Source organism: Peromyscus eremicus, chromosome 1 (genome assembly GCF_949786415.1).
Source record: "Peromyscus eremicus chromosome 1, PerEre_H2_v1, whole genome shotgun sequence".
Classification (NCBI taxonomy): domain Eukaryota; kingdom Metazoa; phylum Chordata; class Mammalia; order Rodentia; family Cricetidae; genus Peromyscus; species Peromyscus eremicus.
Window position 1 is genome coordinate 174523675 of NC_081416.1, and position 16147 is coordinate 174539821.

The 16147-nt window shown below is 41.0% G+C and overlaps 1 protein-coding gene across 1 annotated transcript in view; it reads left to right on the forward strand.

Moving 5' to 3' along the window:
• The first annotated feature begins 1166 nt into the window (after positions 1–1166).
• LOC131902560 (sulfotransferase 2A1-like) overlaps positions 1167–16147 on the forward strand; it is a 41421-nt gene continuing 26440 nt past the window's right edge. Inside the window, exons 1-4 of the mRNA XM_059253585.1 lie at positions 1167–1299; positions 2367–2575; positions 4236–4362; positions 15483–15577. Coding sequence (XP_059109568.1) covers positions 1167–1299; positions 2367–2575; positions 4236–4362; positions 15483–15577 — 564 coding nt within the window. The remainder of the gene's footprint in view (positions 1300–2366; positions 2576–4235; positions 4363–15482; positions 15578–16147) is intronic.

Genomic DNA, 16147 nt, shown 5'->3' on the forward strand with positions numbered 1-16147 from the left:
GTTTTCTGCTATAAAAGAGGCTTACTGCCTAATAATAAAGGAATTCTTGCTTGGCTTGACTCCCCGCTGTATCTCATTGTCTCCTGGTAAGAGGAAGGCTGGGAAATGGGCAAGCAGCACACTTACCTTTCCTCAGTCCTCTTCAGAGGTTACCTCTTCAGAGGTAACCTAAGTTTCTGGTGCAGCAAGAGCCCATAGAGAATAACTGACTGTAAGGTGTCCAGGCACATCTGATACATCTGCAGTGAATCCATTCAACCTAACACTTGGAAAAAACACAGAAGAGGGGACAGAATGGCCCCAGAGGCTAAGGATCCCTGTTGATAGTATATATACCCTAGCCATGACAGGAAAATACACCTATGAACTCTCAGTAGTATATTTAGTGAAAGGTACCATCATAATCACACCAGTTGGTATAGAAATAAGGACAGGGAAATTCTACATGGTCTTACCTCTAGATGAGGGAATACAGGAGGCCAACGGCTGCTGAAAGAAAGAGAATCAGCTGCCTCAGTAGGGAAATCCCATATTGGTTTTCCAATCACAAGTGCTCAGCTCAGCATACATTCACATACAAACAGAACTAATTAGACTCAGTAGGTTATATGTACATGTGATCATATACATATACGTAAATATAAACTGAAAAGTAAAGAAGAAATCCTAAATATGGGAAGGGAGTGAGGTACTGGAGGGGGAGAGTGTGGGTGAGAGCCATAGAGCACAGCTAAGGAATTGAGTTCCTCATAAACAACCACTACTTTTTTTAAAAAAGAATTGCATGTGGTAACATTTTGTATGATCTCTGTAACTTTTATGCACATTTGAAACTATTCTGAAAACTGAATTGTATTAGAAAACACTTTAAATTAAGCCCCATTTCTATGTCCTAATACTTGTTATTGAGTTTCTTGTTTGGGATCATGAACTCTGGCTCACAGATGCTGCAGAATGATCTCTGAATGAGTTCACAATTGCTTAACACAACAACCTTTGACTGGTTATTACATTATTTCTTCCTGTCAGTAGTTAGTTTCACAATGAACTGTGGGGTGTTACTGATTTCTTTGCCTGCACTGTAAATATTACCCTCACCATTTGCTAGAAGCTGAAAAGGTGGCTAAAGCTGTAATCCTAACAGCACCCACAAAAAGCTCTTTGCCATGTCAGACTACCTTTGGTTTGAAGGGATACCTCTCCCTACTGCAGAGAATCAAAAAGAAAAAATTGAAGAATCTCGTGATAAGTTGGTGATCAGAGATGAAGACACAGTCATACTGACTTACCCTAAATCAGGTGAGAATGATCCTGAAGTGTATGAAGAAGGATAGGGCTTTGATCATCATTCATTTGGGTGATGAGTGGAGTGCTCTATATATCTGATGTTTAAAATGTTTTGTGGGTATGGAGAGCTGTGTGTGAGTGCATTTTCACTCAGAGAAAGAACTCCAGCCTGGTCTGTGTGGGCAGAGGCTCATCCAGGCCATGTGAGCAATGCCAGTGGATCCTAAGGCAGACTCTGGCATTGTTCTGTCTCTGTGTGGAGGAGAGTTGAAGAGGGAAATGATGAAAATAAACAGAAGAAATAGCACCAAGGTATAAAGGCATGGATGTAAGAATATGTGGAGGAGAGGACAATGTCAGGTAGAAGAAGAATTACCATGGACCTTGTTCAGGGAGTGAAAACAGTCTCAAACTCAAAAAACCAAAAAGAAATAGCATGGGCTTTGGGGAGTGTTGTATGCTGGGTGGCAGAAGCACTGAACACAGGTAAGTTTTGGGTTGCTGACACTGACAGTGAAAGAACATGGAAAAGCCAAGGGTGGTGGGTGGAATGCATGAAGAAGATTCATACAATGGCCCAGAGAAGAAAGCTAAAGAAATATCCAAGGACAAGTGAACATATAAACATAAATACAAATGTGTGTGGTAAATGGACAGAAGGGGATTTATTCACCTAAAGAGAAGCAGTACTCACACACATACTGCAGCATGGATGCATCTCAATTGCTTTGCCTTAAAAGAAAGGATCGAGACTCAAGGACAGAGTCCACAATTACATCCCTGTGAAGTATCTGGGAAAGTCGAACTCAAAGCACCAGAATGTAGAATAATGATGGCCCAGGACTTCAGGGAATGTTCAGGTGGAGTTAATTGAGTATAGTCTCAGTTTCTCCATGTGAAGCATTGGCAATGTGCTGGATGAATATACTTTGTACTTAGAGCATGTGGGCATTGTGAACCCCACAGGTCTGTGTGCTTGGAAACAGCTGCACTGTAAATTGTACAGATGTACAATTTTCTACTTGAGGCTTTTTCACAAGTCCTGTTGAAATGAGTGACCATTACTTTTCCTTCTTCAGGAACTAACTGGCTGATTGAGATTGTCTGCCTGATTCAGACCAAGGGGGATCCCACTTGGATCCAATCTGTGCCTATCTGGGACCGCTCACCCTGGATAGAGAGTCCAGATGGATATCAAAAATTAATCAATAAGGAAGGACCACGAATCATCATCTCCCACCTTCCCTTCCATCTTTTCCCCAAGTCTTTCTTCAGTTCAAAGGCTAAGGTCAGTGTCCAGTTGTTGAGAAATCTTTGACCAAATGCTCTTTGAACTTCATCTACCCTGATGGGCCCTGGAGCTCTTTCTGAAATGCACTCGGATTGTGTAGGTTGTGGGTGGGAACATGAGATTCTCATGCACTAAGTAAGTGATGTAGATGTGTCTCCACCTTAAACTACATCAGAGTACCAGGATGTCAAGTACCACACAGTGATCCATGGCAGATAAATGAAAGAATGTGAAATATTAAATAGAGCATTCAGGAACTACACATACAGGTCAAGCAGAGGGCACACTCTAGTGTACAGTGGACATTACTGTTATGCTGTCATCAAAGTCAATTAGCTAATCTTGATTCTACATAAATCCCATGAGCAGTGTGTGAATCACCCCAGACAGAGTTGCTCATAGAAAAGCAGCCTGACCAGGCATCAGTGCTCTAATCATGGAGATGGTTCAGCAGTCATAGCTCATCTGTACCCACTGTGTTGCTGTATCTAGCTGTCCATTGAGATCAGTAGCCACAGGAATCACCCACATCATTGATAGAGGATCTCCAGAAGGGATCAGAAATATCCAGGTTCTGAAGTATCATAGTTTCTTGTTAGTAAGAAAGTTTTTGGAAGTCATTACACCATGGAGCCTAAAAATATTTTATGCTTAAATTGCAAAGACAAACTTAGAAAAATTTCCTCTCTTGAAAATATTGTAGGGAACTTGTGACCATTCAGTTAAATGCATGTGCATTATTGGGATTTGACACATACTTAGCTAGAAAAATTGAGGCCTAAAGAGTTGAATTCTAGAATAATGTCACAAAGAGTGTTGGCACAAAATATAAATTTCCTTTTATTAAAATTATTATTTATTTTAATTTGTTTCTTTCATTGTTTGTGATTATAATATAATTACATACATCATCCCCCTTCCTCCCTCCAAGCTTTCCTTCTTTCTCTCTTTCAATTTTGTGGTCTCTTTTTTTAAAATTTTTGTTACATTTGTATATGTATCTATGTATTTCTCAATATTTAGATGTAACCTGCTCAGTCTATAAAATATTACTTGTATGCATGTTTTCAAGGCTGAGCACTGGGAATTGCATAACCAACCAGCTGTTATGCTTTTCCCAGAGAAAGTCTATTTCTCCAACCCTCTGCATATCTGAGTTGCCTGTAGGTCTTTGTGTTCACTGTTGTACAATGACACACTGGCTTTGAGCTCTTCATCATGATTCTTCTGAAAATTATATTTGGTAGTTACAGTTGTGGAAAATACTTAGTTTCTCATATTGTAGATAGATTTAGCACAGTACTCATCTCTGAATATATAAGATGTTCTTTCACAGTGGATGGGTGGTTTTTCACACTGTAAGATATTGATCCTTACAACTAGAGAATCAGTCTTGGATTTTTGTTATTGTTGTTTTGTTTTTTAAAGTATTAGTGGCCTGAATAATTTTGCTGTTACATGTTTGTAAATGAAATAAAATTATAAAAGAGGATTCTCACTATAGATATTTTGCACTTATGTAAATATTTTGTCAAATAAAATAATTAATGTTTTTAGAAACCTCATGGAGATTTGATTGACATTTCATATAAATTGTGCAAGTTAAATGGTTTCAGATGACTATGTTGACCTTCATGTACATGTTTTTCTGTTTAAGGTGATCTATTTAATCAGAAATCCCAGAGATGTTCTTGTGTCTGGTTATTTTTTCTGGAGTAAGATGAAAGTTGTTAAGAATCCAGAATCACTGAGAACTTATTTTGAATGGTTCCTCAAAGGAAATGGTGAGTGTCCTATTAAATACAGGACTTGGGGGAGCCTCAGAGCCATTTTTAATGACAAGGTGAGATATAGCTCAGGTTGGTCTTGAACTCTATATAGCCAGGGACAATGTTGAAGCTCTGCTCCTCCTGCATCCACTTCTTGAGTTCTAGTACTAAAAGCACCTATTACCATGTTCCCTCAATTTAATGTTGGGGCTCACACCCACAAGATTATGTATTTTATCTAATTTGGTTATGTCCCTAACATTTAGTGTATTCTGTAGTCTTGTCTCCATCTTATCCCTCTATATTCAACAAATCTGTGGTTCTAAATCTCATCACCATTTTGAACCTAATTGTGAAGTCTTCCTGTTTTCACACACCACTGCATAATAGGGCACAACTACAGCTTGACCCATAACACACCATCCTGTCAACATTTGGAGTGTCTGGTCTTTCCAGTACTAAGGTAGGTGTTATAATTTGTGGTATTGAATAAGAAATGCCTCAAACAGACCTTGACGTTTGAACACTTGTTTCCCACTTGATGGAACTGTTTCAGAAGATTTATGAGGCACAATTGCAGGAGGTCCATCACTGAGTGTGGGCTTTGAGAGGTTTTTAAATTCTTTTTTAAATTAAATTTATTCATTTATTCTATATCCTGACCAGTTTAGCCTCCCTCCTTTCCTCCAATTCTTCTCCACACCCAACCCCCACTCCACTCCTCCTCTGTTTCTGTTCATAAAGGTGCAGGCCTCAGCATGGGTGTCAACAAAGTGTGGCTTATCAAGTTCAGGTAGGGTTAGACTTTTCTCCTTGCATTTTTATTTTATAATTTAATTTAATTTTACATATCAGCCATGGATTCCCCTGTCCTCCCCCCTTCTTCCTTCCCCCCCAGCCCACTCCCCATTCCCATCTCCTCCAGGGCAAAAACTCCACTGGGGATTCAGTTCAACCTGGTAGATTCAGTCCAGGCAGGTCCAGTCCCTTCCTTGAAGGCTGAGCCAAGTGTCCCTGCATAAGCCCCAGGTTCCAAACAGCCAGCTCATGCACTAAGGAGAGGTCCCGGTCCCACTGCCTGGGTGCCTCCCAAACAGTTCAAGCTAATCAACTGTCTCACTTATCCAGAGGGCCTGATCCAGTTGGGGGCTCCTCAGCTATTGGTTCCATTAGTGTTTCCATTCATTTAGCTATTTGTCCCTGTGCTTTTTCCAATCTTGGTCTCAACAATTCTTGCTCATACAGTCTCTCCTCTTTCTCGCCAATTCAATTCCTGGGGCTCCACCTGGGGCTTGGCCATGGATCTTTGCATCCGCTTCCCTCAGTCATTGGATGAGATTTCTAGCATGACAGTTAGGGTGTTTGGCCATCCTCTCACCAGAGTAGGTCAGTTCAGGCTTTCTCCTGACCATTGCCAGTAGTCTATTGTGGAGGTATCTTTGTGGATTTCTGGGGACCTCTCTAGCACTTTGCTTCTTCCTATTCCCATGTGGTCTTCATTTATCATGGTCTCTTATTCCTTGTTCTCCCTCTCTGTTCTTAATCCAGCTGGGATCTCCCGCTCCCCTAAGCTCTCTTTCCCTCGACTCTTGCCCTTCATTACCCCCACTCACGTCCGGGTTGTTCATGTAGATCTCTTCCATTTCTCTGCCATTGGGCAATCTTTGTGTCTTTCTTAGGGTCCTGTTTTCTAGGTAGCCTCCTTGGAGTGGTGAGTAGCAGTCTAGTCATCTTTGTTTTACATCTAGTACCCTCCTATGAGTGATGTACATACCATGTTTGTCTTTCTGAGTCTGGGTTACCTCACTCAGGATGATTTTTTCTAGATCCATCCATTTGCCTGAAACCTCTTGATGTCATTGTTTTTCTCGGATGAGTAGCATTCCATTGTGTATATGTACCACATTTTCTTTATCCATTCTTCAGCTGAAGGGCATCTTCTAGGTTGTTTCCAGGTTCTGTCTATTACAAACAATGCTGATATGAACATAGCTGAGCAAGTGTCCTTGTGGTATGATTAAGCATTCCTTGGGTATATGCCCAAGAGTGGCATAGCTGGGTCTTGGGGGAGATTGATTCCCAGTTTTCTAAGTAAGTGCCATATTATTTCCAAATGGCTGTACAAGCTTGCATTCCCACCAGCCATGGAAGAGAGTTGCCCTTGCTCCACATCCTCTCCAGCATAAGGTGTCTTCAGTGTTTTTGATCTTAGCCATTCTGACAGGTGTAAGGTGGTACCTCAGAGTTGTTTTGATTTGCATTTCCCTGATGATTAAGGATGTTGAACAATTCCTTAAATGTCTTTCAGGCATTTGAACTTCCTCTTTTGAGAATTCTCTGTTTAGTTCTATAGCCCATTTCTTAATTGGAGTGTTGGGCATTTTGATGTTTAATTTCTTGAGTTCTTTATATATTCTGGATATCAGCCCTCTGTCAGATGTGGGGTTGGTGAAGACCTTTTCCCATTCTGTAGGCTGTCGCTTTGTCTTGTTGACCATGTCGTTTGCTCTATAAAAGCTTTTCAGTTTCAAGAGGTCCCATTGATTGATTGTTTCTCTCAGTGCCTGTGCTACTGGTGTTATATTTAGGAAGTGATCTCCTATGTCAATGCACTCAAGACTAGTTCCTACTTTCTCCTCCATCAGGTTCAGAGTAATTGGATTCATGTTGAGGTCTTTGATCCATTTGGACTTCAGTTTTGTACATGGTGACAGATATGGATCTCTTTGCAGCTTTGTACACATTGACATCCAGTTATGCCAGCACCATTTGTTGAAAATGCTTTCTTTTTTCCATTGTACAGTTTTGGCTTCTTTGTCAAAAATTATATGTTCATAGGTATGTGGATTAATGTCAGGTTCTTCAATTCGATTCCATTGGTCCACATGTCGGTTTTTATGCCAGTACCAAGCTGTTTTTCTTACTGTAGCTCTATAGTAGAGCTTGAGGTCAGGGATTGCGATTCTTCCAGAGGTTGTTTTATTGTACAGGATTCTTTTGGCTATCCTGAGTTTTTTGTTCTTCCATATGAAGTTGAGTATTATTCTTTCCAGGTCTGTGAAGAATTGTGTTGCTATTTTTTTTTATTTTTATTTTGCAATACAATTCAGTTCTACATATCAGCCACGGATTCCCTTGTTCTCCCCACTCCGTCCTCCCTCACCTTCCCCCCAGCCCACCCCCCATTCCAACCTCCTCTAGGGCAAAGCCTTCCCTGCGGACTGAGATCAACCTGGTAGACTCAGTCCAGGTAGGTCCAGTCCCCTCCTCCCGGGCCGAGCCAAGCGATCCTGCATAGGCCCCAGGTTTCAAACAACCAACTCATGCAATGAGCACAGGACCCGGTCCCACTGCCTGGATGCCTCCCAAACAGATCAAGCCAATCAACTATCTCACCCATTCAGAGGGCCTGATCCAGCGGTGACCCCTCAGCCATTGGTTCATAGTTCATGTGTTTCCATTAGTTTGGCTATTTGTCCCTGTGCTTTATCCAACCTTGGTCTCAACAATTCTCGCTCATATAAACTCTCCTCATTCTCACTAATTGGACTCCCAGAGCTCCACCCGGGGCCTAGCCATGGATCTCTGCATCCAGTTCCCTCAGTAGTTGGATGAGGTTTCTAGCACGACAATTAGGGTGTTTGGTCATCCCTTCACCAGAGTAGGTCAGTTTGGGCTGTATCTCGACCATTGCCAGCAGTCTGTTGTGGGGGTATCTTTGTGGATTTCTGTGGGCCTCTCTAGCACTTTGCTTTTTCCTATTCTCATGTGGTCTTCATTTACCATGGTCTCCTATTCCTTGTTCTCCCTCTCTGTTCTTGATCCAGCTGGGATCTCCTGCTCCCCCAAGCTCTCTTTCCCTCGACCCTCGCCCTTCACTACCCCCACTCATGTCCAGGCTGTTCATGTAGATCTCATTCCATTTCTCTGTCATTGGGCGATCCCCGTGTCTTTCTTGGGGTCCTGTTTTCCAGGTAGCCTCCCTGGTGATGTGAGTAGCAGTCCAGTCATCCTTGTTCCACATCTAGTATCCTGTTATGAGTGAGGACATACCATGTTTGTCTTTCTGAGTCTGGGATACCTCACTCAGGATGATTTTTTCTAGATCCATCCATTTGTCTGCAAACCTAATGATGTCATTGTTTTTCTCTGCTGAGTAGCATTCCATTGTGTATATGTACCACATTTTCTTTATCCATTCTTCAGTTGAAGGGCATCTAGGTTGTTTCCATGTTCTGTCTATTACAAACAATGCTGATATGAACATAGCTGAACAAGTGCTCTTGTGGTGTGGTTGAGCATTCTTTGGGTATATGCCCAAGAGTGGTACAGCTGGATCTTGGGGGAGATGGATTCCCAATTTTCTAAGGAAGCGTCATATTGATTTCCAAAATGGTTGTACAAGCTTGCATTCCCACCAGCCTTGGAGGAGAGTTCCCCTAGCTCCACATCCTCTCCAGCATAAGGTGTCTTCAGTGTTTTTGATCTTAGCCATTCTGACAGGCGTAAGGTAGTATCTCAGAGTTGTTTTGATTTGCATTTCCCTGATGATTAGGGATGTTGGGCAGTTCCTTATATGTCTTTCGGCCATTTGAGTTTCCTCTATTGAGAATTCTCTGTTTAGTTCTATTCCCCATTTCTTAATTGGACTGTTGGGCATTTTGATGTCTAATTTCTTGAGTTCCTTATATATTCTGGATATCAGTCTTCTGTCAGATGTGGGATTGGTGAAGATCTTTTCCCATTCTGTAGGCTGTCACTTTGCCTTGTTGACCATATCCTTTGCTCTATAAAAGCTTTTCAGTTTCAAGAGGTCCCATTGATTGATTGTTTCTCTCAGTGCCTGTGCTACTGGTGTTCTATTTAGGAAGTGGTCTCCTATGCCAATGTGTTCAAGACTACTTCCTACTTTCTCTTCCAGCAGGTTCAGAGTAGCTGGATTTATGTTGAGGTCCTTGATCTACTTGGACTTAAGTTTTGTGCATGGTTATAGATATGGATCTATTTGTAGCCTTCTACATGTTGATATCCAGTTATGCCAGCACCATTTGTTGAAGATGCTTTCTTTTTTCCATTGTGCACTTTTGGCTTCTTTGTCAAAAATTATATGTTCATAGGCTTGCGGATTAATGTCAGGGTCTTCAATTGGATTCCATTGGTCCACATGTTGGTTTTTATGCCAGTACCAAGCTGTTTTTATTACTGTAGCTCTATAGTAGAGCTTGAAGTCAGGGATCGTGATGCCTCCAGAGGTTGTGTTATTGTACAGGATTCTTTTGGCTTCCTGGGTTTTTTGTTTTTCCATATGAAGTTGAGTATTATTCTTTCCAGGTCTGTGAAGAATTGTGTTGGTATTTTGATGGTGATTGCATTGAATCTGTTGATTACTTTTTGGTAAGATTTCCATTTTTACTGTGTTAATCCTGCCTATCCATGAGCATGGGAAATCTTTCCATTTTCTTACATCTTCTTCAATTTCTTTTTTCGGGGACTTAAAGTTCTTGTCATATAAGTCCTTCACTTGCTTAGTTAGAGTTACCCCAAGGTATTTTATATCATTTGTGGCTATTGTAAAAGGTGATGTATCTCTGATTTCCTTCTCAGCCTGTTTGTCAATTGTATATAGGAGGGCTACTGATTTTTTGAGTTGATCTTGTATCCTGCTATGTTGCTGAAGGTGTTTATAAGCTGTATCAGTTCCTTGGTTGAATTTTTGGGGTCACTCATATATACTATCCTATCATCTGCAAACAGGGAAAGCTTCACTTCTTTCTTTCCAATTTGTATCCCCTTAATCTCCTTATGTTTTCTTATTGCTTTGGCTAGAACTTTAAGTACTATGTTGAATAGGTATGGGTAGAGTGGACAGCCTTGCCTTGTTCCTGATTTTAGTGAAATCGCTTTGAGTTTCTCTCCATTTAATTTGATGTTGGCTGTTGGCTTGCTGTATATTGCCTTTATTATGTTTAGGTATGTTCCCTGTATTCCTGATCACTCCAAGACCTTTATCATGAAGGGGTGTTGGATTTTGTCAAATGCCTTTTCTGCATCCAGTGAGATGATCATGTGTTTTTTTTCTTTGAGTTTGTTTATATGGTGTATTACATTGAAGGACTTTCTTATGTTGAACCACCCTTGCATCCCTGGGATAAAGCCTACTTGACCACGGTGGATAATTGTTTTGATGTGTTCTTGGAGTTTGTTTGCCAGTATTTTATTGAGTATTTTTGCATCAATGTTCATTTTGGAGATCGGTCTGTAGTTCTCTTCCTTTGTTGCATCTTTGCTTGGTTTAGGAATTAGGGTAATTGTAACCTTAAAGAAGGAGTTTGGTAATGTTCCTTCTGTGTCTATTGTGTGGAACAATATAAAGAATATTGGTATTAACTCTTTTTTGAAGGTCTTGTAGAATTCTGCACTGAAACCATCTGGTCCTGGGCTTTTTTTGGTTGGGAAACTTTTAATGATTGATTCTATTTTCTTAGGGGTTACTGGAATATTTAAATAGTTTATCTGGTCTTGATTTAACTTAGGTATGTGGTACCTAGCCAGAAAATTATCCATTTCTTTTAGGTTTTCCAGTTTTGTGGAATAGAGGTTTTTGAAGTATGACCTGATGATTCTCTGGATTTCCTCATTGTCTGTTGTTATGTCCCCGTTTTCATTTCTGATTTTTTAAATTTGGATGCTCTCTCTCCGTCTTTTGGTTAGTTTGGATAAGGGCATGTTTATTCTGTTGATTTTTTCAAAGAACCAACACTTTGTTTCATTAATTTTTTGTATTTTTCTGTGTTTCTATTTTATTGATTTCAGCTCTCAATTTGATAATTTCCTGGCATCTATTCTTCCTGGGAGACTTTGCTTCTTCTTGTTCTAGAGCTTTAGGTGTGCTGTTAAGTCACTGGTGTGCGATTTCTCCAACTTCTTTATGTGGCCATTTAGTGCTATGAATTTCCCTCTTAGCACTGCTTTCATAGTGTCCCATAAGTTTGCGTATGTGGTGTCTTCATTTTCATTGATCCCTAGGAAGTCTTTAATTTCTTTCTTTATTTCTTCCTTAACCCATTGGTGATTCAGCTGAGCATTATTCAGTTTCCATGAGATTGTAGATTTTCTGTAGTTTTTGTTGTTGTTGAAATCTAACTTTAAACCATTGTGTTCTGATAGAACGCAGGAGGTTATTCCAATTGTTTTGTATCTGTTGAGATTTGCTTTGCGGCCAAGTATGTGGTCGATTTTAGAGAAGGTTCCATGGGGTGCTGAGAAGAAGGTATATTCTTTTTTGTTAGGATGGAACGTTCTGTAGATATCAATTAAGTCCATTTAAGTCATAACATCAGTTAAGTCCTTTATTTCTCTGTTAAGTTTTGTTTTGGCAGATCTGTCCAGTGGTGAAAGTGTGTAGCATGAATCTTAAAACTTCTTATTAATAGAATCAAACCTGAGGCCAGTTATTGGGGTCAATGCTGGAAGGTCAGAGAGATAGAACAAGCCACAGCTAACCTCACCTGGCCAACTTCTCAGCTGGTCCTGTTTCCTCAAACTGGAAGCTTCTGTGTCCTCATCTTAATGGCTCTCAGCTAAACTGCTGCTCAAAGCCTGAATGCTTAACCAGCCAAGTGCTTAACCAGGCCAAATGCTGCTATTTTCTGGTCCTCACGCCTTATAAACCTTTCTGCTTTCTACTACCACTCCCTGGGATTAAAGGCTGCTTTCTGGGATTAAAGGCATGAGTCACCATGCCTGGCTGTTTCCAATGTGGCCTTGAACTCACAGAGATCCAGAGGGATTTCTGTCTCTGGAATGCTAGGATTAAAGGCGTGTGCTACCACTGCCTAACCTCTATGCTTAATATTGTGGCTTTTCTGTTCTCTGACCCCAGATAAGTTTATTAGGATACACAATATTTTGGGGAACACAATACCACCACAAAAGTGGGATGTGGAAGTCTTCCACTATTAATGTGTGGGGTTTTATATGTGGTTTAAGCTTTAGTAATGTTTCTTTTACATATGTGGGTGCCCTTGTGTTTAAGGCATAAATGTTCTGAATTGAGACTTCATCTTGGTGGATCTTTCCTGTGATGAGTATGTAATGCCCTTCTTGATCTCTTTTGATTGATTTTTAGTTTGAAGTCTATTTTGCTGTATATTAGGATGGCTACACCAGCTTGCTTCTTAAGACCATTTGATTGGGAACACTTTTCCCAGCCTTTTATTCTTAGGTAGTGTCTGCCTTTGAATTTGAGGTGTGTTTTTTTGTATGCAGCAGAAAGATGGGTCCTGCTTTCTTATCCATTCTGTTTGCCTGTGTCTTTTTGTAGGTGAATTAAGTCCATTGATATTAAGGGATGACCAGTGTTTGTTCATTCTTGTTTTTTTTTTGTTTTTTGTTTTTTTTGGTGGTAGTGTGTGTGTACTTCTCTTCTTTGGGGTTTACTGCTGTGGTGTTATCTATTGCCTGTGTTTTCGAGGGTGTATCTGACTTCCTTAGGTTGGAATTTTCCTTCTAGTGCTTTCTGTAGGGCTGGGTTTGTGGATAAGTATTGTTTAAATCTGGCTTTGTCTTAATCTTGTTCACTCTGTCTATGATAATTGAAAATTTTACTGGGTATATTAGTCTAGGCTGGCATCCATGGTCTCTCAGTGTCTGCATCACATCTGTCCAGGTCCTTTCAGCTTTCAAAATCTCCATTGAGAAATCAGGTGTTATTCTGATGGGTTTGCCTTTATAAGTCACTTGCCCTTTTTCCTTTGCTGCTCTTATTCTTTATTTATTCTGCACGTTTAGTTGTTTAATTATTATGTGGCAAGGGAAATTTTTTTTGGGTCTAGTCTTTTTGGTGTTCTATAGGCTTCTTGTATCTTCATAGGCATTTCCTTCTTTAGGTTGGGAAAGTTTTCTTCTATGACCTTGTTGAATATATTTTCTGTGCCTTTGAGTTGGTATTCTTCTCCTTCCTCTATCCCTATTGTTCGTAAGTTTGGTCTTTTCATGGCGTCCCAAATTTCTTGGGTGATGACTTTGTTGGCTTTAGTGTTTTCTTTGACTGATGAATCTATTTCTTCTACTGTATCTTCAATGCCAGAGATCCTCTCTTCCATCTCTTGCATTTTATTTGTTATACTTGCATCTGAAGTTACTTTTCATTCACTCAGATTTTCTATTTCCAGCATTCCCTCTGTTTGTGTCTTCTTCATTTTTTCTATTTTCCTTTTCAAGTCTTGGACTGTTTCCCTCATCTGTTTCATTGCTTTTTCATGATTTTCTTTCAGGGATTTATGTTTTCTTCTTCTTCATTTGTCCTTTCCTCTAGTTTTTTTTATAGTGTTCTTCCCATTTTTTGTTTGTCTGTTCCTTCGTTTCATTTTTGATTTCTTCTTTATAAGCCTCTAGCATCTTCAAGATGTTATTCATAAGGTTGCTTTCTTCTGCTTCTTCCATTTTGTGATGTTCAGGTCTAGCTGTTGGAGGAGGGCTACGTTCTGGTGATGCTGTATTGTTCTTTATTTTATTGTATGTACTTCTGCCTTGTCTGCCCATCTCCTTATGGATTCGTTCTTGGCCTTATCAGCATTCTTGGTCCAGACAGAGCTGACAGATTCAGGAAGCCTCTCTCTGGTCCAGATGGAAGCTCTCTTGTCTAGATGAGAGTTCCGGGCAGGATGGGAGCTGGGGGCTGGTCTCTAAGTCTGAGGAAGTGGCTGGGGTCTCCGGCGGATGGTGTGGGGGCAGGGCGTGGAGATTGCAGGTCTGCCAGTGAGGGCGGGTCTTGGAGGAGGGGAACCTTCAGGGTGCAGGTTCTGCCCAATGGCCAGAACCTGGGGCCAAGTTGGGCAGGTCTTCCCTGGAATGGCTGATGCCCAGGGATGTTCTCTTTGTATTAAGGCTGGACAAGGCATCCCATATGAGGAAGAGGTCCCTAAAATTCAGCCTAAGAAATAGGGATGGGCCCTGCTTTCATCACTAGGAGTCCTACAAGCAGATCAAGGTACACAATTGACACACATGTGTAGAGGACCTAGGTCAGTTCCATGCATGATCTTTAGATGTCAGTCCAGAGTCTGTGAGCTCCTATGAGCCCATGTCATTTGTTTCTGTTGGTACCTTTGGGATGACCTTGACCCACCTGGCTCATCCAATCCTTCCTCTGTCTCTTCAATAGGATTCCCTGAGCTAGGCCCAGTGCTTGGCTCTGGGTCTCTCTATCTGTTTGTTTAGGTCACTGGATGAAGGCTCTCTGATTACAATGTGGTGAGTTACCACCCTGCTTACAGGAGATGGCCAGTTCAGGCTTCCTATCCACTTTTGCTAATTGTCTTAGTTGGAATCATCCTTGTAGATTCATGGGAGTTTCTCTTACCAAGTTTCTACCTGACCCCAAATGCCTGCCCTCAAGATGTCTCTTTCATTACTCTCCCACTCCAACAATGCCTCCAACCTAATCTCTCATGTTCCCATCCCAGTCAAACCATTCTCTTTGGGCCCTCCTTGTTACCTAGTCTCTATGGGTCTGTTTATTCTAGCATGGTTATCCTTTACTTTACAGCTAATATCCACTCTTGAGTGAGTACATACCATATTTGTCTTTCTGTGTCTGGGATACCTCACTCAGGATGATTTTTATCTAGTTCCTCCAGTTCCCTCAATGCTATTCCTGGAACGTCTCTAGTAGTCTGTTTTCAGGAGGCTAGGGTATTAAGGAGTCACTATTGAGAAGTGGTGGAAGCTTAGAGGTGGATGACAGGTTAAGGGGATTTCCCTCTGTAAGGGTTAAGATAGATCTTTAGACATAATGGTAATATATAGTCCAAGCATGGCCATGCAAAGACCCCTCTGGCTTACTGTATTGGTATGATTGCTTTTCCCCAAAACATGCCTCCATCATTGTAGCCCACCAGGAGGATGTCTCTATAAGACAACAGGGTAAATCTGTGAGATGATGAGTTTACTAATGAACTTGATTTAATCAGCCCACTATCTTTGTGTATGTGTCAAACATCACATTGAATAGTGTAAATACTGGTTTGATTTTTCTTAGTAAAGCTGTGTGCCATTTGCAGAAAATTGAAGATTATCAGGCAGACCTCACTTTCATACTTTATAATCAATGTTTTCCTCTTCCCTTCACACAGTGGCATATGGATCATGGTTTGAGCACACCCGTGCCTGGCTGTCCATGAGAGAAAGGGACAACTTTCTGCTGCTGAGCTATGAAGACATGAAAAAGGTAACTGACATTCTTACAGCAATCACAAAGCCTCTCACAAACTCACCCCATGCAGCACCTCACATTCCTCAGTATCGCCATGTCAGTGTTAAACCAATGAAGAGTCAATAAAAGTGAGATTATGCCCTATATCTTTTATTGACCTGAACCTGGCATTTTCTCGCCAGCCTCTTTGTCCACCACCCACGTCTTCTTTACCCTACTCCACCCTGGAGTAGGGTGGGGTAGCTCACACTTGTACTATAGGTGTTTTAATTCTGTCTATGCAATACATTTGATACACTTAATTATCCAGCGGTCAGTGGGAAATGAGTAAAGTAATGTCATTCACTGTTATGCCCAAATTCATGTCATCTCCCCTTGATAGCAAGGAGAGGAACAAAGGCAGGAAATCCATCTATGAATCTTGGGAGAGCACAAGTATTGAAGTTACATGAACAGCACTGAGTGATACTCAAATTTGACCAGGCATGTAGAGGGTGTAGCCAGTCAGGGAGGACTGTGCCCTCTGATCTGCAATATAGAGGGTTCTGCATGGTGGGCTAGAATCCACTGGAGATCTCAAAATTC